Source organism: Myxine glutinosa, chromosome 12 (genome assembly GCF_964187855.1).
Source record: "Myxine glutinosa chromosome 12, kmMyxGlut1.1, whole genome shotgun sequence".
Taxonomy (NCBI): Eukaryota; Metazoa; Chordata; class Myxini; order Myxiniformes; family Myxinidae; genus Myxine; species Myxine glutinosa.
The window spans coordinates 97,582,630-97,608,560 of NC_136272.1; the positions used below are offsets into that span (position 1 = coordinate 97,582,630).

The 25,931-nt window shown below is 46.4% G+C and overlaps 1 protein-coding gene across 2 annotated transcripts in view; it reads right to left on the reverse strand.

The window, feature by feature from the left end:
- LOC137437658 (SWI/SNF-related matrix-associated actin-dependent regulator of chromatin subfamily A member 5) overlaps positions 1-25,931 on the reverse strand; it is a 49,414-nt gene that overhangs the window by 11,470 nt on the left and 12,013 nt on the right. For both annotated transcript variants that reach the window (XM_068132137.2, XM_068132138.2), the window contains exons 4-16: positions 24,254-24,354; positions 16,426-16,526; positions 16,087-16,266; positions 15,745-15,900; positions 15,454-15,585; positions 14,646-14,714; positions 14,418-14,527; positions 11,995-12,221; positions 11,146-11,267; positions 10,771-10,923; positions 8,146-8,278; positions 7,652-7,800; positions 7,322-7,441 (exon numbers count right to left, since the gene is read on the reverse strand). In XM_068132137.2, the coding sequence (XP_067988238.1) occupies positions 7,322-7,441; positions 7,652-7,800; positions 8,146-8,278; positions 10,771-10,923; positions 11,146-11,267; positions 11,995-12,221; positions 14,418-14,527; positions 14,646-14,714; positions 15,454-15,585; positions 15,745-15,900; positions 16,087-16,266; positions 16,426-16,526; positions 24,254-24,354 (1,753 nt within the window). The remainder of the gene's footprint in view (positions 1-7,321; positions 7,442-7,651; positions 7,801-8,145; positions 8,279-10,770; positions 10,924-11,145; positions 11,268-11,994; positions 12,222-14,417; positions 14,528-14,645; positions 14,715-15,453; positions 15,586-15,744; positions 15,901-16,086; positions 16,267-16,425; positions 16,527-24,253; positions 24,355-25,931) is intronic.

Here is a 25,931-nt window from a genome sequence, read left to right on the forward strand (position 1 = left end):
CCTCGGCGTTGACTACATCGCAGGAGATTCCAATGATTCTGAAAGCTTTGGCCTCAACAGCGTGAAGTCGAGCAAGGTGTGAGGCAGGAGCACCAGCCCAGAGGGGGGGAACAGTATTCCATTGAGCTGCGGATGAAAGCCTTGTATGTGGTGAGGAGCTCAGGTGTGCCAAGGAAGGACTTCGCACGACGGAGGATGCCCAGTCGGCGACTGGCTTTGGAGGCCAGCTTGGAAATGTGGTTTTCCCAAGAAAGATAGTCAGGTTTCAGGTTTCAGTCAACAGTTTCAGACCAGGTCACTCGACTCTGGACATGCTGCTTCTGCTGTCTCAACAATGGATGGAGGTCCTCAATGCCAAGGTCACTCTACCCTTGCCCTTGCTCCAGATGATGCCATCTGGTCCTGGACTCTGTGACCTTCTCTCCTGACAAGGTGGAGGAGTTTTTGTCAAACCTCGACTCTGATTCTGCAACTGGACCAGATGGCATCAGCCCACGGGTCCTAAAATCCTGCTCTGCCGCTCTATCTCACCCTCTCTCTGTTCTTTTCACCCTATCTTTTGCTCAAGGTCATCTGCCAGCATCCTGGAAATCAGCAAACATTACCGCTTTACACAAAAAAGGTGCAAAAACAGATCCTTGCAACTACAGACCAATCAGCCTGCTCCCAATTATCAGCAAAGTCATGGAATCCATCATTGCTTCGGATATGAAATCTTTCCTCTTCTCCAATGGCTTGATCTCTGATCATCAATTTGGTTTCAGACCAGGTCACTCTACTCTGGACATGCTGCTTCTGCTGTCTCAACAATGGATGGAGGTCCTCAATGCCAAACAGGAAATCAGAGCTGTCTCCCTTGACATATCACGTGTCTTCGATACGGTCTGGCACCCAGCTCTGTTCACCAAACTCTCCTCCTATGGTATCCATGGAAATCTCCATGCATGGCTTGCGGACTTCCTCTCTGGTCGTAGTCAACGTGTGGCCCTGAATGGATTTCTCTCATCTCCCCTTCCCGTTCAAGCTGGAGTTCCCCAAGGCAGTGTGCTGGGCCCTGTGCTTTTTCTGGTCTTTATCAATGATCTCTCCGACTCTCTGGAAAATCCTCTGTATCTCTTTGCTGATGACTCCACTCTCTGCCGCTCCATTCCTCTTCCCTCAGATCGGCAGTCTGCAGCCTCCTCACTCTCTGAAGACCTGGACAAAATCACAGACTGGTCAAACATGTGGAACATGTCTTTCAATCCTGACAAATCTCACACTCTTACTATGTCTCTCCGAAAAGAACGACTGGACAACCCTCCCATCTACTTTCTCAACAATCCTCTCCAAGAAGTTCTGTCGCTCAAGCTTTTGGGTCTCACCATCTGCCATGATCTTTCTTGGGAAAACCACATTTCCAAGCTGGCCTCCAAAGCCAGTCGCCGACTGGGCATCCTCCGTCGTGCGAAGTCCTTCCTCGGCACACCTGAGCTCCTCACCACATACAAGGCTTTCATCCGCAGCTCAATGGAATACTGTTCTCCCCTATGGGCTGGTGCTCCTGCCTCACACCTGGCTCGGCTTCACGCTGTTGAATCCAAAGCTTTCAGAATCATTGGAATCTCCCGCAATGAAGCTATCTCTGAGGGCCTTTCACTCACTCACCGCAGGCAGGTAGGTGGTCTTTCTGTCTTCTACCGACTCCTCTCCGGCCTTGCTCCCCCAGCTCTCTCTGTGCTCTGTCCCCCAAATATTCCTACAGGTCGCACAAGATCTGCCAGCCACCCTCTGATGGTTAAACTGCCGAAATCTCGGCTCTCTGCTCACCTTCACTCTTTCATTCCTCTTTTCTCCCGCCTCTGGAACAAACTCCCACACTCACTTCAATCACACTCCTCCCTCCAGGTCTTCAAAACAGCTGTTCACCACCATCTCTTATCTTCCCCCATCCAAAACCTTGATCTTTTCTACCCCCACTAATTCACCCCAGATCCACCTTGTTTGAAATTCCAACTTCTTTCCTGGAAGTCTTGGCAGTGTCCATATGTTTTATACCTCTCCCACCCCCCCCCCCCCTTCCCATGCCTTCCCCCCAAAGCCCTCTCCCTCCCACAGTTTTTTTTTTTTTTTTTTTTTTTTTTTTTTTGTATACAAGATCGAGGCTCGTGAAAGAGCGAACATTAATCACACAGAAAGACAAACAGCCACATAAAACAAATAACATCGGGAGCGGTAGACAAGATGGGGAGAGAGGGGGAAAGACACAAAAACAACATTTGAGAGCAGGGACCGAGAGACATGGAGACATCGAGAGATCTGTGGGAGGGAGAGGGCTTTGGGGGGGAGGCATGTGAAGGGGGGGGGGGGGGGGGGAGGCGGCGTTCTCTCGATGTCTCCATGTCTCTCGGTCCCTGCTCTCAAATGTTGTGTTTGTGTCCTTCCCCCTCTCTCCCCATCTTGTCTACCGCTCCCGATGTTATTTGTTTTGTGTCTGTTTGTCTTTCTGTGTGATTAATGTTCGCTCTTTCACGAGCCTCGATCTTGTATACAAAAAAAAAGAAAAAAAAAAAAGAAGATCATGGCAGATAGTGAGAACCAAAAGCTTGAGCGACAGAACTTCTTGGAGAGGATTGTTGAGAAAGTAGATGGGAGGGTTGTCCAGTCGGTCCTTTCGGAGAGACATTGTAAGAGTGTGAGATTTGTCAGGATTGAAAGACATGTTCCACTTGTTTGACCAGTCTGTGATTTTGTCCAGGTCTGCAGAGAGTGAGGAGGCTGCAGACTGCCGATCTGAGGGATGAGGAATGGAGCGACAGAGAGTAGAGTCGTCAGCAAAGAGATAGAGAGGATTTTCAAGAGAGTCAGAGAGATCATTGATGAAGACCAGAAAAAGCACAGGGCCAAGAACACTACCTTGGGGAACTCCAGCCTGAACAGGAAGAGGAGATGAGAGAAACCCATTCAGGGCCACACGTTGACTACGACCAGAGAGGAAGTCCGCCAGCCATGCGTGGAGATTTCCATGGATACCAAAGGAGGAGAGTTTGGAGAGCAGAGCAGGGTGCCAGACCGTATCGAAGGCACGTGAAATGTCAAGGGAGACAGCTCTAATTTCCTGTTTGGCGTTGAGGACCTCCATCCATTGTTGAGAAAGCAGAAGCAGCATGTCCAGAGTAGAGTGACCAGGTCTGAAACCAAATTGATGATCAGAGATCAAGCCATTGGAGAAGAGGAAAGATTTAATATCTGAAGCAATGATGGATTCCATGACTTTGCTGATAATTGTGAGAAGGCTGATTGGTCTGTAGTTGCTGGGATCTGTTTTTGCACCTTTTTTGTGCAAAGCGGTGATGTTGGCTGATTTCCAAGCAGATGGCAGATGACCTTGAGCAAAAGAGAGGGTGAAGAGAACAGAAAGAGGGAGTGAAAGAGCAGAAGAACATGATTTTAGGACCCGTGGGCTGATGCCGTCAGGACCAGTTGCAGAATCAGAGTCGAGGGTTGACAGAAACTTTTCCACCTTGTCAGGAGGAAAGGACACAGAGTCCAGGAGCAGCTGGGTACGACTGGGTACGGTGGGTACAGAGAGGGATGGGTTTGGGACACAAGATTTAGAGGCAAACACAGAGTTGAGGCATTCAGCTTTTTCACGTGCGGAGTCAGCCGTTAAGCCGTTTGAGGTGAGGGAGGGGATGGAGGGGGAACAAACACCAGAAACAGATTTGACCAGACGCCACCAGGATTTGGAAGAGGGAGACAGATAAGAGAGTTCGGTCTTGAGAATGGTGAGATAGTTTCCTGGCTCTCCTGAGGGTGGACACACACTTGTTTCGGGCTTTGTGAAAGGAAATGAGATTTCCTTCCGTTGGATTTGCTTTCCAGGAGACGAAAGCAAGTTGTTTCAGGGCAACAGCCTCACCACAAGATTCCGTGTACCATGGACGGGAGGAAGGGTATGACAACTGAAGACGAGATGGTATAAATCTGTGCATGAGAGAGAGCAATTTACTTTGAAAGAATTCCCAGGATGAGTTGATGTCAGAGGCGGTAGAGATGGGAGACCAGTCCAGATGATTGATGGCTGCTTGAAGACCATGCCAGTTGGCCTGAGTGAAATGCCAGACTCGTCGACGCTGAGGAGGCTCTCTGAGAATGGTCAGAGAGATGTCCACTTTGACAAGCACATGATCAGATGAGCCGATTGGAGCAGAAGAAGAGCAGCAGACATTTTCAGGGAAGTTTGTCATAACCAAATCCAGAAGAGAAGATGCTCCGTTGACTGAGATCCGGGTCGGGAAATTGACAGATTGTGTCAGTCCCAGTGAGTCGCAGAAGTCCTTTGCTGAAGAGCCATGGCTGGTGAGAGAGGTACCCACACCCAGCCAACTGGCATGGTGACAATTGAAATCACCACATATGAGGAAGAGAGAGTTGGGATGGGTAGATAGAAGTTGGTCCATATTATCAGACAGTGAGATGTAGATGGAGTCATCGCTGATTGGTGGACGGTACAACACACATATGAACAAAAGGTGGGAGCGAAGGGGAAGCCGTAGCCAAAGGTATTCCTGGGGGTGAGGTGGAGAGAGGGCAGTGGAGGGCGAGTGAGGAAGAGAGTTTTTTATAAAGATAGCAACCTCACCTCCAGGACGAGGCTCAGGTCTATCATACCAGAGGAGGGAGTAACCTGGGAGAGATACCAAGGCATCAGAGACATCATGAAGGAGGAAAGTTTCTGTTAAGCAGATCACATCTGGTTTGTCAGAAGCAACCTGTATGGAGAGGTCAGTCAAGTTTGAGCGAAGGCCCCGGATGTTTGAGGTCCATACCGTTAATGAAGAGGAAGGGGGAGCATCGGGTCCAGAACAGGGGGGGGGGGGGGAGGGGTAGGGTAAGATGTGTAAGAGGAGGAAGAGGTAGGGAGAGCTGTTGAAGGTGTGTCAGAGATTTCAGAATAGCTTGGAGAAAGTGAAGAATGGGGCGGACAAAAGGTTTGATGGAGATTGGGTGAGGCACAGTGAGGTGTTATTTGAGGAGGGGGAAGAGCAAGGCAGAAGGTTTGGGGAGATGAAGGTGAAAGTTGGAAGGAGGAAGAAGCAGGGAGGATGCTTTGAGGAGGAGGGGTGAGAGGGGAGTCTAGGAGGGGAGGAGCGAGGGAGAGTCTCGGAGGGGAGGGGTGTGGGAGGAGTTTAGGAGGGAGGGGAGGGAAGGGGCAAGGGGGGAGATTTGAAAGGGATGGGTGATGGGGAGGATTTGGAGGGGAGGGGTGAGATTGGATTTTGAAAAGTGTACGATTCATGGGAAACGAACATTTTTTGCAAAATGAGTTTGAGACCTTCGAGTCAAAAATACGTTTGAGGACACTGGAGGAGGGATGGAGTTCTGGATAGTTTAGGGAATGTAGAAAGGAGGAACTGTAAGAGATGGTATTATATATATTTTTTGGAATGAATAGATTTGGTGAGCAAGACGAAAGCATCCTTTTGTAGGAAAAGAAGAAAAGGGTGTTATAATATATGAGAGAAAATAGTTGTTCAGGGGAGAGATTATACATTTCTAACCGCGTGATCGCGAACGAAGAAAGAACGAACAAAAAGAACAACAAATAAACGAATAAGACCTGGGAAGGAAATGTTTTTTTGGGGTTTTTTTTTTTGTTTTTTGTGAGTACAGATATTAAACAAGGAGGTACGGGGTGAACGACTGGTACGAAACAGAGAACAAAAATAATTTCAGCGCATTCGACGAATCGCTGAGAGAAAAACAAACCACAAGGTCGGAGACGGTACGGTAGTCTAAGCCTACGAGTACTAGGCCGCAGAATACTCGATACCATTAACCGACGATTGTGTATTCATGTACGAAAAATTAGCACCGAAAATTTTCCAAAAGATACGCTATAGGTACATACACCGAAAGATAGATACAGTCTCGACAAAAACACAATTGAGAAATATCACTTAGCTTCGAAAGCGTGAGCACATGGAGCAGCTTCGAAAAGACGTGACCTCGCCGTGATCTCGCGAGATCTTCCAAAATCATGGGCATTAATGGGGAGTTGGTCCCCCCCTCCCCCTTTGCTGCAAAAACAGCATCCACTCTTCTGGGAAGGCTTTCAACGAGATGTTGGAACATTGCTGCGGGGATTTGCTTCTATTCAGCCACAAGAGCATTAGTGAGGTCGGTCGATTAGGCCTAGCTTGCAGTCGGCGTTCCAATTCATCCCAAAGGTGTTTGATGGGGTTGAGGTCAGGGCTCTGTGCATGTCAGTCAAGGTCTTCAACACCGATTTCGACAAACCATTTCTGTATGGACCTCGCTTTGTTCATGGGGGCATTGTCATGCTGAAACAGGAAAGGGCCTTCCCCAAACTCTTGGCACAAAGTTGGAAGCACACAATCGTCTAGAATGTCATTGTATGCTGTAGCGTTAAGATTTCCCTTCACTGGAACTAAGTGGCCTAGCCCAAACCATGAAAGAGAGCCCCAAACCATTATTCCTCCCCCACCAAACTTTACAGTTGGCACTATGCATTCGGGCAGGTAACGTTCTCCTGGCAGCCGCCAAACCCAGATTCGTCCTTTGGACTGCCAGGTGGTGAAGCGTGATTGACCACTCCAGAGAATGCGTTTCCACTGCTCCAGAGTCCAATGGCGGCAAGTTTTACACCACTCCAGTCGACGATTGGCATTGCGCATGGTGATCGTCGGCTTGTGTGCGGCTGCTCGGCCATGGAAACCCATTTCATGAAGCTCCCGACGAACAGTTGTTGTGCTGACGTTGCTTCCAAGGGCAGTTTGGAACTCGGTAGTGAGTGTTGCAACCGAGGAAAGACGATTTTTAGGCGCTTTAGCACTCGGCGGTCCCGTTCTGTGAGCTTGTGTGGCCTACTACTTTTCAGCTGAGCTGTTGTTGCTCCTCGACGTTTCCCCTTCACAATAACCGCACTTACAGTTGACAGGGGCAGCTCCAGCAGGGCAGAAATATGACAAACTGACTTGTTGGAAAGGTGGCATCTTATGACGGTGCCACGTTGAAAGTCACTGAGCTCTTCAGTACGGCCCATTCTTCTGCCAATATTTGTCTACGGAGATTGCATGGCTGTGTGATTGATTTATATATACCTGTCAGCAATAGGTGTGGCTGAAACAGCCAAGGCCACTAATTAGAAGGGATGTCCACATACTTTTGGTCATGTAGTGTATGTGGATACCAAAAGATTTTTTAATTTCAACAATTTTCTGGAAGAAATGGTGCATTATTTGAAAAAAGTGCAAGGGTTCCAATATTTTTGGCAACGACTTGTACGTAAATCCATGGCACTTCAGGGAGGAATTACCTTCTGCTTGGCTTTGTAGTCCTCACCCTCGAAGTTGTAGACGCTCGAATCGTTGTCCAGTGTAAATGTGCGCAGCGTGCTCTCGCCAAGCTGGGACAGTTTCTGCTGGATCTCGGCGGTCTGCAAGAGTGAAAGCGCATCTGTTAAACTGCACACTAATCCTGAACATAGACATATTCAAGTGGCAAAAGGGAAACTCAACACAAAAGTTTGGATAAAATCCACCAATTGGCTGGCAAATCTGCACAGAAGTTTTAACAGGACGACATGAAGTGCAAGCATAGTAAAATAAATAAACCCGGAAAAGGAGGGTATGTATGGTCGGCCTGCCTTTTTTTCTCCTCTTTCCAAAATGACGTCAATGTCCTCGTCTGAGATCTGGCTCTCTTTGGAGGCAAACACCTGTGTGGCGCCGTGCCGAATCATCTGCAGCATTTCATCCTTACCAAGCTTTGTTGACTGCTGGTCTACCAATCTCCCTGTATGCAACAAGATTGGAGAGGGCGTGGAAAGCACACTTAAAGTGTCAATTGTGGATGCGTGTACAATTTTATCCTCGTCTCATTTCTTCTCAACTCAAATAGGGCTTTTCTTAATGACAGATTTACCATCAGCAAAGCACAACGAAGGAAGACATTCAAGGAAACAAATGAATGAATTAGAAAGCTGAAAAATAATCAAGTGGGTGGGTGGAAAGATGGTGGAAGAAGAAGAGGAAGCTGACACCGTTGCAGTATAATGAGAGCACAATCTCCATAACCAAGGAAGGCATCACAGTCACGTTGTCAGGGTGAGAACCGGATGCACAGAAAAGACAGACACACCTTGCTGGATCACTATTGAATCCAAGCGCAGTTTCATCTCGGCTCGCTCCACAATGCGCTCCTCAACTGTGCTCTCTGTGATGAGCCGGAAAACCCGCACCCGCTTTTTCTGGCCAATGCGATGTGCGCGATCCTACACAAACACAATTCCCAAATCGAGATGGGCAAATAACGACTTCATTCCTATACCTGGACAATAACAACAACAAACAACAGGCATTTTAAGGCCAAGTTCCCTGCTGGAGCGGGGGTTAGCCTTGCGGGACCCATGACAATCTTCTCCATCTTGCCCTATTTTCTGCATCTCCCCTTGTTAACCCCCTTGCCCGCATTTCATCTTCCACCACCTTTAGTCAAGTCTTTCTCAGTCTTTCCCGTCCTCTCCTTCCTTCTACATTCATTTCCATTATTCTTCTCAACCAGTCACTTTCATCCTTCCTCAAAACATGACCAAACCATCTCAAACAGTTTCTCTTCACAGCATCCATCACAGGCTCTATTTCCATCATCTTTCGCAATTCATCATTTGTCTTCCTCTCTCTCAACGATACTCCACACATCCACCGAACCATTCACATTCCCACCCTTTCCCGCCTTCGTTGCTGCTCGACGTTCATTAACCATGTCTCGCTCCCATAAATCAAAGCACTTCTCACACATGCAGCATACACCTTTCCCTTCAGCTTCAACGGCACTCCCCTCCTCGTCAGCACGCCACTCAGTTCCCGAAACTTCTTCCATGCACATCTCACTCTCGCAACCGTTGCTGAGTCTGATGCACCTTCTCCATTCAGCACGTCTCCGAGGTAGCAAAATGTTTTCACACCTTCCAGCTTCATGCTGTCTCCCAGATCCAACTCAACATTTCCTCCATCTGCAGCTCCCTCTGTGCACACCTTACACTTGAATGTAGCTGCCACACTGGTTAATGACCCTCTTAAACCACTACATTTTGGATGAACCCACTCAGCGCACATTGTACATTGAATGGAATTCACTCCGACACCCTTCCTGCACACAGCACATGGCCACTTCCCAGTTCTTTCCACCTCACCACATGCTTTACCACTTGCCATCACCTTCGTTTTTCCGATATTCACCTTCAGACCTTTTGTCTCCATACATTCCTTCAAACTTGTTCATCTTCTCCTTCAGTCCATCCATACTTTCCGCAATCAACACCAGATAATCTGCATACAACTCCCACGGTAAACCCTCCTTTACATTCCGAGCTAGCACCTCCATCACAGCTACAAATAGTAGTGGACCTAGTACCGACCCCTGATGCACTCACACCTTCACCTCAAACTCACCACTGTTCCCGTCCTTCGTCCTTACAGCTGTGCGCGCTCTTTTGCACATTGCCATCACTACTCTGATCAAACATTCCTCCACTCCTAACTTCCTCAATGCCCATGTCACTACTTTGCGTGGAACCCTATCGAATGCTTTCTCCATATCAACAAACCCAAGAAACAACTTCTTCCTCTTCTCCATGTACTTCTCCTGCAACTGCCTTGCAATAAAAATCGCGTCTGTCATTCCTCTTCCTGGCATAAATCCAAACTGCATTTCGTCAATCTTCACTTTCTTCCTTATCATCCTCTCCAACACCCTTTCCAATACCTTCATTCCATGCTCCAATAAATTTATCGCTCAATACGAGTCACAGTCCAGAGGGTCACCTTTCCCCTTGTATAGAGGGACGAGGGTACTCAGTTCCCAATCCACTGGAATGCGGCCTTCTTTCACCACCAGATTACAGATCTCTGTCATTCTCTTCACACACCAACTTCCTGCTGCCTTCAACATATCTTCCACAACTCCCGTCGGCCCTCCGACTTTTCTACTCTTCATTGCTTTTAATCGCTTCCTCAACTTCCTTCTCAGTTATCTTCTCTGCCGGTCCTAAAACTCGGTTACTCTCTATGTTGCCATCCCATTCATTCTCTGCATTCAACAGCATTTCCATATATCTCTTCCATCTTCCTTCAATTCCATTTGGGTCCACAACGATTTGTCCCACTTCATCCTTCAAGCAACTCACTCCCATCACATCACACCTCTCTTTTGATATCTGCTTTGCAATCCTGAATACCGCTCTCTGACCCTCTTCCGAATCCAAGCGTTCTCCGAACATTTTCCTGCATGCCTCCTGCGCCTTTGCTACCTCTTTCTTTGCAGCCTTGTTGATGCCTTACAACTTCCGTGCTCTACCTTTTCTGCCCCCATACCCTTCGCCTTCTGCCACTCCTTGAACTTCTTCCTCTTCTTGTCAATCCTCTTTCCAACTTCGTAATCCCACCACCATGTTTCCGAGTGCCTCAGTGGTCCTTTTGTCCATCCACATACCTCACCAACGGCTCCCAACAGACTATCTTTCATTGACTTCCAACCACATTCAAGCTCAACCACATCATCCTCTACCAGTCTATCATGCTCAGCCTCTCTTTTAATGCCTCCCTCACCGTCGCCTCTTTCTATACCTGGACAATAATGATAATTTGGATAAAACTCGTCAAGTTTCTTCCCCTTTTTTGTGAAGCGATATTAAAAAAAAATACATTGGGTCCATGATTAGGATGACATTCCAGCAGAAAAAAAAGTGGTTGAAGGGTCACTTACCATAGCCTGCAGGTCAACCTGAGGATTCCAGTCCGAGTCAAAAAGGACAACCACGTCGGCAGTGGCCAGGTTAATCCCCAACCCGCCAGCTCTCGTGCTCAGCATAAATACAAACTTCTGACTATCTGGAGCATTGAAGTTTCCAATAGAAACCTGAAAATAAAACCACATTCAGAGTGAAAGGACCAAGATGGTCTTCACAAAATTGGTGGTATTCGTAGAGATCCGTATGTCTCATGGGGCCGTTTTGCGACAGGAAAATAATCCTATTCTGTATATGTACAAAACATGGGAAAAAGCTCAATAAGTGAATCCTCGAGATTGAGGAATGACGAATGAGCCATTCCATATCTGACACACAGAAGTGTTGCCGACCTGTCGCTCCTCATGCGGCGTCTTCCCATCCAGACGACAGTAATCAAACCCTCTCCACATGCAATAATCTTCCAGGATGTCCATCATGCGCGTCATCTGGCTGAATATGAGCACTCGAGAACCTATGGAAAATGCAAGCGCCGGAAGTGCGAGATGTCACCCCTCATTACATTACAACATCAGTTTGATCCAAAATGCATTGCAAAACATTATGTAACGTGTCAAAATGTGATGCAACCGTGAAAAATAAAGTCTGTTGCATCTTGCCAAAGTTCATCCATAATGTCCTACATTTTTGTTTTTTTCCCACCACCACCAAAATAGTAGAGGTTACGATTCACCCCTGTCTGTTTATCTGTCGGTGAGCAAGGTATCTCAAAGTTATGGATGGATGCGAACGGAATTTGATGGATATGTTGGGTGTGTGACAAGGACGAATTGATTCGATTTTGGTGAAGATCCGGATACGGATACGAGAATCTTTTAAGTGATTCTTCACCAATGAGAGATAGGTCCAAAAACTACCTATAGCATGATATTTCAAAAAGTTGTGGACGGATTATGCCAAAACCTGGTGAATGAGGGGTAGGTGACAGGACCAAGCCAATTAGAATTGTGGTTAAGGTCTGGATGCATATCCGGCCTGTCATTGGGATACATAACGTAAACTGTTCAGCCTGGTGGAGGTATGCGCTCTGTCAAGTGACATTCTAGTGAACATGTTCTCCATAAAAAGCTAAAGGCAAGGGTTTTGCAAACAGAATTCTTCATTTGTCCATTGTAAAACTACAAAATTCAAACATATAACCACATATTCAATGCCACATCCTCCATACAACTCTCTCCAACCTTGCACCCTGAGTTTCAGCAGCAGCTTGTCCAGAACCACCATCTTCCCACTGTTGATCACGATGTGAGTGTCAGTAGTATAAGGAGGGCCGGGTTCTGCTCCGTCAAACAGGTATGGATGATTGCAGCACTTCCGCAGCTGCATGAGAATGTTCAGCAAACGCATCTTGTCCATTTTCCCCGCAGAGTTCAGGATGTCGATGTCTTTCATCAGGATCCTTGTGTACCTGGCATGCACAAAAGAGATGTACATTTATCTGATGAACTTTCAGCCCAATTGCACGTTTTAGACTTTCAACTCAATAAATCGACAACAACAACAACAACAACAACAACAAGCATTTTTAAAGGCCATTTTCCCTGCTAGAGCAGCCTTGCGGTCCCCATGACAATCTTCTCCATCTTGCCCTATTTTCTGCATCTCTCCTTGTTAACCCCTTTGCCCGCATTTCTTCTTCCACCATCTTTAGCCAAGTCTTTCTCGGTCTTCCCCGTCCTCTACTTCCTTCTACATTCATTTCCATCACTCTTCTCAACCAGTCACTTTCATCCTTCCTCAACACATGACCAAACCATCTCAACCTGTTTCTCTTCACAGCATCAATCACAGGCTCTATTCCCATCATTTTTCGCAATTCATCATTTGTCTTCCTCTCTCTCAACGATACTCCGCACATCCATCGAACCATTCGCATTTCCACCCTTTCCAACCTTCGTTGCTGCTCTACGTTAATTACCCATGTCTCGCTCCCATAAATCATAACACTTCTCACACATGCAGCATACACCTTTCCCTTCAGCTTCAACGACAATCCCCTCCTTATCAGCACGCCACTCAGTTCCCGAAACTTCTTCCATGCACATCTCACTCTAGCAACCGTTGCCGAGTCTGATCCACCTTCTCCATTCAGCATGTCTCCGAGGTAGCAAAATGTTTTCACACCTTCCAGCTTCACGCCGTCTCCAAGATCCAACTCAACATTTCCTTAGTCTGCAGCTCCCTCTGTGCACACCTTACATTTGAATGTAGCTGCCACACTGGTTAATGACCCTCTCAGACCACTACATTTTTGATGAACCCACTCAGCGCACATTGTACATTCAATGGAGTTCACTCCGACACCCTTCCAGCACACAGCACAGGGCCACTTCCCAGTTCTTTCCACCTCACCACATGCTTTACCACTTGCCATCACCTTCGTCTTTCCGATATTCACCTTCAGACCTGTTGTCTCCATACATTCCTTCCACTTGTTCATCTTTTCCTTCAGTCCATCCATACTTTCCGCAATCAACACCAGATCATCTGCATACAACAACTCCGACGGTAAACCCTCCTTTACACTCTGAGCCAGCACCTCCATCACAGCTACAAATAGTAGTGGACTTAGTATCGACCCCTGATGCACTCCCACCTTCACCTCAAACTCACCACTGTTCCCGTCCTTCGTCCTTACAGCTGTGCGCGCTCTTTTGTACATTGCCATCACTACTCTTATCAACCATTCCTCCACTCCTAACTTCCTCATTGCCCATGTCAATACTTTGCGTGGAACCCTATCGAATGCTTTCTCCAGATCAACAAACCCAAGAAACAACTTCTTCCTCTTCTCCATGTACTTCTCCTGCAACTGCCTCACAATAAAAAGCACGTCTCTCGTTCCTTTTCCTGGCATAAATCCAAACTGCATTTCTCGATCTTCACTTTCTTCCTTATCCTCCTCTCCAACACCCTTTCCAATACCTTCATTCCATGCTCCAATAACTTTATCGCTCGGTACGAGCCACACTCTGGAGGGTCACCTTTCCCCTTGTATAGAGAGACGAGGGTACTCAGTTCCCAATCCACTGGAATGTGGCCTTCTTTCACCGCCAGATTACAGATCTCTGTCATTCTCTTCACACCCCAACTTCCTGCTGCCTTCAACATATCTCCCACAACTCCCGTCGGCCCTCCCGCTTTTCTACTCTTCATTGCTTTTATCGCTCCCTCAACTTCCTTCTCAGTTATCTTCTCTGCCGGTCCTAAAACTGGGGTACTCTTTATGTTGCCATCCCATTCATTCTCTGTATTCAACAGCATTTCCATATATCTTTTCCATCTTCCTTTAATTCCATCTGGGTCCACAACGATTTGTCCCACTTCATCCTTCAAGCAACTCACCCCCATCACATCACACCTCTCTTTCGCTATCTGCTTTGCAATCCTGAATACTGCTCTCTGACCCTCTTCCGAATCCAAGCGTTCTCCGAACATTTTCCTACATGCCTCCTGCGCCTTTGCTACCTCTTTCTTTGCAGCCTTCTTGGCTGCCTTATAACTTTACATCGACAACAGCAGAAAGGAATAATAAATAAAAAAATGAGCCTAGACCTCTTCAATGAGCTTAGACTTGGTCTACAAAAAAACAGTGATGCCATACCATTCCCTTTGCATTTTGCTCAACCCAATGTAGATTTTGACTTCCTTCTTAGGTAGGAGGCTTTTCTCAACGTCGGCCTTGATGCGGCGAAGTAAGAAAGGTCTCAGCACCTGCACAGAACATCCGGCTCGTCACCCACACATCCTCCAAGAGAGACTTAAAAGGTAAATTTGCATTCAAACTTCACACCAAATAATTCTGTTCATCCCCATCAAAAGCCGCTCTCACCATGTGCAACCTCTCCACCAACTGCTGATCACCGAGGCAATTGTTGGTGTCAAACCAGGAGTCAAAGTCCTAAACAAAATGGAATTGCACTGTCAGGATAATGATGCCCAATGGATCCGCCTTAAGCTTTCGTGCACAAAAATATATTAATACTCATTTTCAATCGTCCATCACAATATATCACAAGACACATTGTTACTTTAGAAAAAAAACAGAACTTCCTAAATCTCATCTCATAATGATCCATCCAAACCCACATTGTATAGGAAAAAAAGTCTTCTCACCATCTTGTGGGGTCACCAGGAGGAATGATTCCGACCAAAGACTTTCTCGAACCAGCTAGCCAGGCCTGATATTTGACTGGCAGGAATTTGGAATTTGTTCAGGGTGAGTGCGATAACTCGCTGACACTTCATGGAAAGACACCGAGGGATCTTCAACGTCCACCAACGACCAGCGCTGGCAGACAGGTCTTCCAGATAAACGTCCTTCCGATGGACGATGCAAACATCATCGCGAAGCATGCGAAACACCAGGATGGCAGTTTTTAGCTGGATCGGGATTCAAACCCAGGCAAGGTGTACCCCACCTCAAAGGTGAGTGTACATACCTCCAAGCTATCCTGCCAGCCCACTACACGAGAAGACACAGGCATACGGTATATTAATGTTGGCTTCAAGGAAGAAACCAAATAAAATTCGAATAAAAAATATGAATTAATAAAAAAATTGAAGTGGAATTGTAAACACACTGTACATACAGGGCCCAGCAATCTGCAGCTTTCCAAGTAGAACAAAACGTGACTCACATCAGCAGAGTTGAAGACGTCAGGAAGCAGGAAGTTTAGGAGAGACCAAAGCTCATGTAGGTTGTTCTGCAGCGGCGTCCCGGTAAGCAGTAATCTGTTGGTGGTCTTGAACTCTCGGACTATTTCAGAGAGCTGTGTGTGCACAGGGGTTAAGGAGGTATCATCATGACGCTTCAACAAACATCAAGCACGACCATACAATGTTATAATATGGATGTTTATCAAGAACAAAATAATTCGAATAGCGAACAAAGCAGCATATTTCCCAGTAGGTTTTGAAGGCAGACTTGCCTTGGACTTCTCATTTTTGATCCTGTGCGCTTCATCGATGACCAGGTAGCGCCAGTTGAACTTTTTGAAGACAGATTTCTCGCGAATTATCATCTCGTAGGAGGTCACACAGACATCCCAATCCCCGGGAACGAGTATATCGCGAATGAAAGCAGCCTGCGGTTGAGTTAATGTTAATTAGTAGAGGTGGGCAGTTTGCACAATCGGCATATAAAATAAAACAAACGAGCTCGAGACAAATTTCACTTGCCCGGCCATATGCCGATAAAAGTTTGGACACATTAAAATGAAGAAGATGAAGAATGAGGCACAATAAAACAAATACAGTACTTCACTACTCACCCTTTCGTCCTTGCTTCCGATGAGACAGACGGCGTCTATCGATGGAATCCAGCGCTTGAACTCGCTCATCCAATTGTGCAATGTCGACTTGGGTACGAGTACCATATGAGGTCCAGAGATATTCCTGTAGTGTTTCATGTAACCCAACAGTGCAATGGTCTGCAGCGTCTTCCCTAGACCCTAATGTCGATTATATGAACAAGAAATGAGATGGATGGATGCACAAGACAAATTCAGAATACATCAAAACCATTCTACATGAAATTAGTCAATGTTCCATTGCAATAACAGTACCAGCAAATTAATGGCACAATACAATGTAGTGCTGCTATTTCTTACCATCTCGTCCGCCAGGATGCCGTTGATGCCATTCTCGTACAGAGAAATAAGCCAATTGAGTCCACGAACCTGATAATCTCTAAGGGTTCCATTTTTCACATCTGGAGGAAATTACAAATCTGTTATTCAATTTGTTTTAACAAATACTATCCCTAAATTTTAATTCTATCCCTGCGCATCGTAAGAGCGTGACCAAGGGTTGGCGTCAGGAAGGGCATCCGGCCATAAAAACATTGCCTCAAACAGGGAACCATGATTGTCATGGGGCCCGCAAGGCTAACGCCCGCTCTAGCGGGGAAAATGGCCTTAAAACGATCATTCATTCATTCATTCAAATACAAGTTCTTTATTTCTATATGAGATGTTCAGAAGATAATCCATTATTTCAGAAGTTCAGAAGTGCAAAAGAACCCATTATGCTTGCGCTGGGGACTTGGTAGCAAAAACTTGGTTTGGATCTGGCTCAGTAATTTTGGCAAAAACTTACCGGGTCCCGGAACGGCTCAGAACTCAGATAAGTTTGCAAAAAAATTTGTTTTAAATATGATTGACGCTCGTGGAAGAGCTAGAATCAGGAGGATGTAAATCGATCACACGGGGGATGAAGGGCCTCAATCTAAGGTGTGTTGACAGGTACAGCTGGCCACAGCAATGCTTACATTACAATACAACGATGTCCTATGCAGGAAATGAGAGTGACAAATTAGTTACTTCAGAGAGCGAGATAATTTTTGCGAGAGAGAGGGAGGAATGAGATTTTTTCATTGAGGAATGAGCCCCGATCAAGATCGCGATTCTCATCGAGATCTTGATCGGGGCGGTCACGGACTTTCGAAGCTGTTCCACGATCTTCACGCACGCTCGAAGCTAAGTCATTGTCACATTTGTATTCTTGTCTAAACTGTTTATCTTACGTGTGTGTACCTTTTAAGTTTCCCTCGGAAGTTTTATCGGGGTTAATCTTTCATACCTGTAAAAAATAGTCGAGTATCTCGTGCCGCGCGCGGCCACGCGGCCTAGTTGTTGAAGCTTCCGACCTGGAGGCTTGGTTTCTCTCCGGGCATCCAAAGTGGTTATTTTTTCATTCGTGTGTTTGTCAAATTTCAACTCGTTACTTTATCGTCCATGCTTTATTGTTTGTTTATAGTTAGTTTTGGTTTGAATTTCCTGTAACTCGTAATTAATTAATCCTGTTCTGCGCCTCGTGTGCGGCCTTGTACCCCTGTCGGTGTTTGTTAACTTAAGTCCCCTACATCGTGTTTTGCTTGGCTCTCAGTTTTTCCCTTCTACACCGAACGTAATACTCTCTGTCTAACGTTTTAAATCCCCACCCCACCCCCCCCAAAAAAAAAAAAAAAAAAAAAAAATATTTATTTTTTCTTTCTCCACGTGTGCCGTTGTCTCATCCTGTTCTTTCTGTCCAGGTGTATCGCGGTGCTTTTCGCCCCACCCCCATTATCTCCTTGCCATCCACCTTTTGCCCTGTTCACGTGACTCGTGGTGGTCCCTCTCGGCCCTCCCCCCGTTGGTATTTTGTGCATATAAGATTGTTCACGGTTCTGTTTAAATATTATTTTAAATATGTTTAACCTTTCCCCTTCAGTGGTTTATTCAGTGGTATATTACAACACGCTGTTTTTCTTCCTATTTAAAAGGCTTTTCTCAATTTCCTCTCCAACTCATTCCACGTCAAAAAAAAGCAATTCAATATCTTATACGTCTCCCTCACTACATGGTCTAAATTCACATTCATTCCATCCCTCCTCCATCGTTCTGAATCGGATTGCTAACTTGAAAATCACAACAAACCCAATTTGTTATCAATGTTCGTCTTTCATTAATCATCCACTTTCTAAACTCCCCTCTTGCCCCTCCCCTCCAAATCCCCCCCCTTGCACCTACACTCTTAAACTCCCCCCTTGCCCCTCCACTCCTGAACTCCCCCCCTGTCTTTCCCCTCCTAAAGTCCCCCCTTGCCCCTCCCCTCCAAATCCCCCCCTTGCCCCTCCACTCCTAAACTCCCCCCTTGCCCCTCCACTACTAGACTCCCCCCTTGCCCCTCCCCTCCTAAACTCCCCCCTTGCCCCTCCCCTCCTAAACTCCCGCCTCACTCCTCCCCTTCAAAACTCCCCCCCAACTCCTCCCATTCAAATCTCCCCTCATACCATTCCTCTCAAATTCTCCCTCCTCCCCCCTCCTCAAAGTTGCCTCCTCCCCACCTCGTCTCCCTTCTATCTCATGCCTCCACCCCCCCCCCCAACCTTCTACTGTCCCATGCCCCCCCCTCAAACAACCCCTCACTCTGCCTCATCCCTTCACCACCAAACCTTTCATCCTCCTCATCCTTCCCTTTCTTGGAACTCTTCTGTAATCTCTGACACACTATCAACTGCTCTCCCTACCTCCCCCTCTCATCCTTCATCTTACCCTACTCCTCCCCTCCCCTGTCCTGTACCCGATGCTCCCCCTCTCTCTTCTTTAACGGTATGGACCTCAAACATCCGGGGCCTTCGCTCAAACCTGACTGATCTCTCCATACAGGTTGCTTCTGACAATCCAGACTTGATCTGCTTAACAGAGACTTTCCTCCTTCAAGATGTCTCTGATTCCTCAATATCTCTTCCTGGTTACTCCCTCTTCTGGTATGATAGACCTGAGCCTCGTCCTGGTGGTGGGGTGGCTATCTTTATCAAAAACACTCTTCCTCACTCTCCTTGCACTGCCCTCTCTCCTCCTCACCCCCAGGAGTACCTCTGGCTATGGCTTCCTCTCCGCTCCCACCTTTTGTTCATATGTGTTCTGTACCGTCCCCCAAACAGTGATGACTCAATTTACATTTCACTCTCTGACAACATGGACCAACTTCTATCCACTCATCCCAACTCTCTCTTCCTCATATGTGGTGACTTCAACTGTCATCATGCCACCTGGTTGGGTGTGGGTTCCTCTCTCACCAGTCATGGCACCTCAGCAAAGGACTTCTGTAACTCACTGGGATTGACACAATCTGTCAATTTCCCGACCCGGATCTCAGCCAATGGAGTTTCTTCTCTTCTAGACTTGGTTATGACAAACTTCCCTGCTAATGTCTGCTGCTCTTCTTCTGCTCCAATCGGTTCTTCTGATCATGTGCTTGTCAAAGTGGACATCTCTCTGGCCATTCTCAGAGAGCCTCCTCAGCGTCGAAGAGTCTGGCATTTCACTCAGGCCGACTGGAACGAGCTTCAAGCAGCCATCAATCGTCTGGATTGGTCTCCCATCTCCACTGCCTCTGACATCAATTCTTCCTGGGAATTCTTCCAAAGCAAACTGATCTCTCTCATGCACAGATTTATCCCATCTCGTCTTCAGTTGTCTTACCCTTCCTCCCGTCCATGGTACACCGAATCTTGTGGTGAGGCAGTTGCCCTGAAACAACTTGCCTTTGCCTCTTGGAAGGCTAATCCAACTGAAGGCAATCTCACTTCCTTCCACCAAGCTCGGAACAAGTGTGTGTCTACCCTCAGGAGTGCCAGGAAGCACTATCTCTCCTCACTCAAGAACGAACTCTCAAACCGGTCTCCTTCCTCCAAATCCTGGTGGCGTCTGGTCAAATCCGTTTCTGGTGTTTGTTCCCCCTCCATCCCCTCCCTTACCTCAAATGGCCACACAGTTGACATTGCACGTGACAAAGCCGAATGCCTCAACTCTGTGTTTGCCTCAAAATCTTTAGTCCCAAACCCATCTCTCTCTGTTCCCACCTTTCCCAGTCGAACCCAACTGCTCCTGGACTCTGTGCCCTTCTCTCCTGACAAGGTGGAGGAGTTTTTGTCTAACCTCGACTCTGATTCTGCAACTGGACCAGACGGCATCAGCCCACGGGCCCTAAAATCCTGCTCTGCCGCTCTATCTCACCCTCTCTCTGTTCTTTTCACCCTATCTTTTGCTCAAGGTCATCTGCCAGCATCCTGGAAATCAGCAAACATTACCGCTTTACACAAAAAAGGTCCAAAAACAGATCCTTTTAACTACAGACCAATCAGCCTGCTCCCAATTATCAGCAAAGTCATGGAATCCATCATTGCTTCGGATATGAAATCTTTCCTCTTCTCCAATGGCTTGATCTCTGATCATCAATTTGGATTCAGACCAGGTCACTCTACTCTGGACATGCTGCTTCTCCTGTCTCAACAATGGATGGAGGTCCTCAATGCCAAACAGGAAATCAGAGCTGTCTCCCTTGAAATATCACGTGCCTTCGATACGGTCTGGCACCCAGCTCTGCTCACCAAACTCTACTCCTATGGTATCCATGGAAATCTCCATGCATGTCTTGCGGACTTCCTCTCTGGTCGTAGTCAACGTGTGGCCCTGAATGGATTTCTCTCATCTCCCCTTCCTGTTCAGGCTGGAGTTCCCCAAGGCAGTGTGCTGGGCCCTGTGCTTTTTCTGGTCTTTATCAATGATCTCTCCGACTCTCTGGAAAATCCTCTCTATCTCTTTGCTGATGACTCCACTCTCTGCCGCTCCATTCCTCTTCCCTCAGATCGGCAGTCTGCAGACTCCTCACTCTCTGAAGACCTGGACAAAATCACAGACTGGTCAAACAAGTGGAACATGTCTTTCAATCCTGACAAATCTCACACTCTTACTATGTCTCTCCGAAAAGATCGACTGGACAACCCTCCCATCTACTTTCTCAACAATCCTCTCCAAGAAGTTCTGTCGCTCAAGCTTTTGGGTCTCACTATCTGCCATGATCTTTCTTGGGAAAACCACATTTCCAAGCTGGCCTGCAAAGCCAGTCGCCGACTGGGCATCCTCCGTCGTGCGAAGTCCTTCCTAGGCACACCTGAGCTCCTCACCACATACAAGGCTTTCATCCGCAGCTCAATGGAATACTGTTCTCCTCTATGGGCTGGTGCTCCTGCCTCACACCTAGCTCGGCTTCATGCTGTTGAAACCAAAGCTTTCAGAATCTTTGGAATCTCCCGCGATGAAGCTATCTCTGAGGGCCTTTCACTCACTCACCGCAGGCAGGTAGGTGGTCTTTCTGTCTTCTACCGACTCCTCTCCGGGCTTGCTCCCCCAGCTCTCTCTGTGCTCTGTCCCCCAAATATTCCTACAGGTCGCACAAGATCTGCCAGCAAGCCTCTGATGGTTAAACTGCCGAAATCTCGGCTCTCTGCTCACCTTCACTCCTTCATTCCTCTTTTCTCCCGCCTCTGGAACAAACTCCCACACTCCCTTCAATCCCACTCCTCCCTCCAGGTCTTTAAAACAGCTGTTCACCACCATCTCTTATCTTCCCCCATCCAAAACCTTGATCTTTTCTACCCCCACTAATTCACCCCAGATCCACCTTGTTTGTAATTCCAACTTCTTTCCTGGTAGTCCTGGCAGTGTCCATATGTTTTATGCCTCTCCCACCCCCTTTCCCATGCCTCCCCCCCAAAGCCCTCTCCCTCCCACAGATCTCTCGATGTCTCCATGTCTCTCGGTTCCTGCTCTCAAATGTTGTGTTTGTGTCCTTCCCCCTCTCTCCCCATCTTGTCTACCGCTCCCGATGTTATTTGTTTTATGTGTCGGTTTGTCGGTTTGTCTTTCTGTGTGATAAATGTTCGCTCTTTCACGAGCCTCGATCTTGTATACAAAAAAAAAATAATAATAAATAAATAAATGTCTGCTCGACACGAGGTGAGGTGCAGCGTGGTTCGGCGCATCGGGTGAGCTTTCTTCTTTGTGCCTGTGGACCCAGCTCGTCACGAGGAGTGGTGCAACGTGGTTCGGTGCATCGGGCAGGCTTTCATGTTTGTGTCTGTGGACACAGCCCGACACGAGGAGAGGTGCAGCGCGATTCGGCACATCAGGTGGGCTTTCATCTTTGTGCTTGTAGACACATCTCGACACTAGGAGTGATACAGCATGGTTCGGTGCATTGGGTGGGCTTTCATCGCTGTGCTTGTGGACACAGCTCTACACAAGTTGAGGTGCAGTGGTTCGTCAGGGTGGGTTTTGTTTCCCAACACACATATTTGTAAAATAGTGCAATTACAGTAAACCCTCAAATATCGCGGGTTCTAATGTGTTGCGTTTTTGCTTTTTTGGATACAAGATCGAGGCTCGTGTAAGACCTAACATTAATCACAAAAACAAAAAAAAACGGACACACTAAACATACAATAAAGGGAGCGAGAGACAAGATGGGGAGAGAGGGAAGCACACAAGTACAACAGCAGAGAACAGAGACATCGGGAGATCTGTGGGAGGGAGAGGGCCTGGGCGGGGAGGCATGGGAAAGGGGGTGGGAGGGGTCGGGAGAGGTATAAAACACATGGACACTGCGAGGACTTCCAGGAAAGAAGTTGGTATTTCAAAAAAGTGGATCTGGGGTGAATTAACGGGGGGTAGAAAAGATCAAGGTTTTGGATGGGGGAAGATAAGAGATGGTGGTGATCAGCTGTTTTAAAGACCTGGAGGGAGGAGTGGGATTGAAGAGAGTGAGGGAGTTTGTTCCAGAGGCGGGAGTAAAGAGGAATGAAAGAGTGAAGGTGAGCAGAGTCTTGATTTTGGCAGTTTCACCAGAAGAGGGTTGCTGGCAGATCTTGTGCGACCTGTAGGAATATTTGGGGGACAGAGCACAGATAGAGCTGGGGGAGGTAGGCCAAATAAGAATCGGTAGAAGACAGACAGACAACCTACCTGCCTGCGGTGAGTGAGTGAAAGGCCCTCGGAGTTAGCTTCATTGCGGGAGATTCCAATGATTCTGAAAGCTTTGGTTTCAACGGTGTGAAGCCGAGCTAGGTGTGAGGCAGGAGCACCAGCCCAGAGGGGAGAGCAGTATTCCATTGAGCTGCAGATGAAAGCCTTGTATGTGGTGAGGAGCTCAGGTGTGCCAAGCCAAGGAAGGACTTCGCACAACGGAGGATGCCGTCGGCGACTGGCTTTGGAGGCCAGCTTGGAAACGTGGTTTTCCCAGGAAATATCATGGCAGATAGCGAGACCCAAAAGCTTGAGTGACAGAACTTCTTGGAGAGGATTGTTGAGAAAGTAGATGGGAGAGTTGTCCAGCTGGTCTTTTCGGAGAGACATCGTAGGAGTGTGAGATTTGTCAGGATTGAAAGACATGTTTCACCAGACAGATAGATAGACGGAGCCATAAGTCTGTGATTTTGGCCAGGTCTGAAGAGAGTAAGGAGGCTGCAGACTGCGATCTGAGGGATGAGGAATGGAGCAGCAGAGAGTGGAGTCATCAGCAAAGAGGTAGAGAGGATTTTCCAGAGTGTCGGAGAGGTCATTGATGAAGACCAGAAAAAGTGCAGGGCCCAGAATACTGCCTTGGGGAACTCCAGGCTGAACAGGAAGGGGAGATGAGAGAAATCCATTCAGTGCCACACGTTTTGTTTATTTTATACCGTATTTATTTTATTTACATGTTTATTTGAATGTTAATAAGCTTTATGTTTGTAGATTACATGTTTATTTCAATGGTGATGTGTTTATTTCTGGCTGCTGTCAACTTTCCTCGATATTTTCTTGAAGTGCAGGAACCTAACCCGCATTTTCCCATTGGCCCTTGGTATCCACCATCGCAGTTTCAACTATCGTGGCATTTTCCAGGAACACCTTTTTTTACAATTTTACAATTTACAATTTTGCAGGAATTTCCACGATATTTGGAGGGTTTACTGTACCTCATTTCATGTTACAGGAAAATATGCGAGTCATTTCCTATGTTGATAACCAAACCCAGCGTGACAGCGCAACTCGCAGCGTTCTAGAACAGCACTACATTAGGCACAATCAAACAACAACAGTACTGTATATCACAATTAAAGGAAGGCCTTACAAGAAGGTGAGTCTTCAAAGCGAAGGAGGACGTTTGCGCTTTTCCTGCTCTCAGATAAAAGTTCTTCATCCTCTTCCTGTTCTGTACGCCGGTGACGGTAGCTGTTGTACACAATTAACAACAAAACAACCGCATATGACTGTGCTATTTGTTATGACAATACTTTTCTGACAAACAAATCTAGAGCGAAGTCGATGGTGCACCATCACAAATTCCCACAATTCCCACCTCAAGCAAAGTTGAAAGATGGCAAAAAGTTCCACTGGGAATGGCTTAATATCAAATTCTGAGTTAATTTTTTTTCCTGTTTTGCCCTCTGTGACCTTAACTCCCCACCCCCTGGGGCATGAACCGGGATTCAAATCAAAAAAATCGTTACATATGTCATGTGTCCCCCAATGTTGATAGTTTCATTAAAAATGTTTTTTTAATGTGCCTGTAATTGTATTTTTTGGTATCCCCTCGTCTAACGCCGCCCCAGAGCCCAAGGGGGAGGGTCCAAAAATGACACTACTCTCGCACCTTCTTGCCATGTGGTGATCATAACTACCAAGTTTGGTGAATTTTTGCACAATCGTATCGGAAGGAGGAGATAGTGTGATGGACAGACATATAGATAAACGGAGTCAATTAGAATATTCCCGTTCTATTTTACAAAAGAGTGAGGGTAATTAAAACTTTTAAAAATATTTTGAAAAGTCCATCGACACTCATAAGATTCAGGCCATTTACAAAATTAAATATAAGAAACCGAACTTTTCGTATCGTGATTGGCAAAACTACACAGTTATAAAAATGTTGTGATCGAGCATGCAATTAGAAAATTTCCAAAAGACTTTTGTGCAAACAGACAGACAAAACAACTCCGTTACTCTGGTTTTTTTAAAGAAAAAAAAACAAAAACTGTAAAATAAGAAATAAATAAATGAAAGTTGTGTCAGTTGTGGAGATGGAAAAGATGTACAGTCACGTGAAAAAGTAAGTACACCCCATGTAAAGTTTTGACTTTTTCAACATATTTCAACACAGTTATTTGATCTTCATTTCAACAATATTGATAGATAAAGGTGATATAATATAACAAATACTAGCGGGGTCACCCGTGGGATTCCCACGGGTGACCCCGCAAGTTTGCATTGACGTTCGTCGATGGACTCGTTCGCCCGTCTCATTCGTTTTCTTGCTGCATCCTGTTCAAGTCTGCGTTCTTCATCGATCGTCTCATTCATTTTGGAAATAGAAGTTTCCACGCAGCGCATGAATTGTCACGATCCTCAAGAGGAATTTGTCTCGTAATCATCAAATGATAAATGGCAAGTAAATTATATTGTGGAAAATTAAAGATTTCAAATAAACCTATTTAAAGTGTATTCGCACATAACTAATTTTAAAAAACGAAGAAATATCTCTCGGTAATTTCCTGAAACATATTTTACTTCCGGCTAATAATGTTGAATGAAATAAAAACGAAGAAATATATGTCGGCATCATTGTTGACGTTTTTGTGACGACTGTCATCAAACGAAAAAGTAATATATCTTAACGGAAAAGCAAAAGCGAATTTTTAATATATATCGACACGTTGCCGTCGGTGTCATGTTGGGCGGTGTATGATACACCATGACGCGATTTTTAAAAATATATCTCTGCATTTTCCCGCGTGTGTGGAATGTTCTCA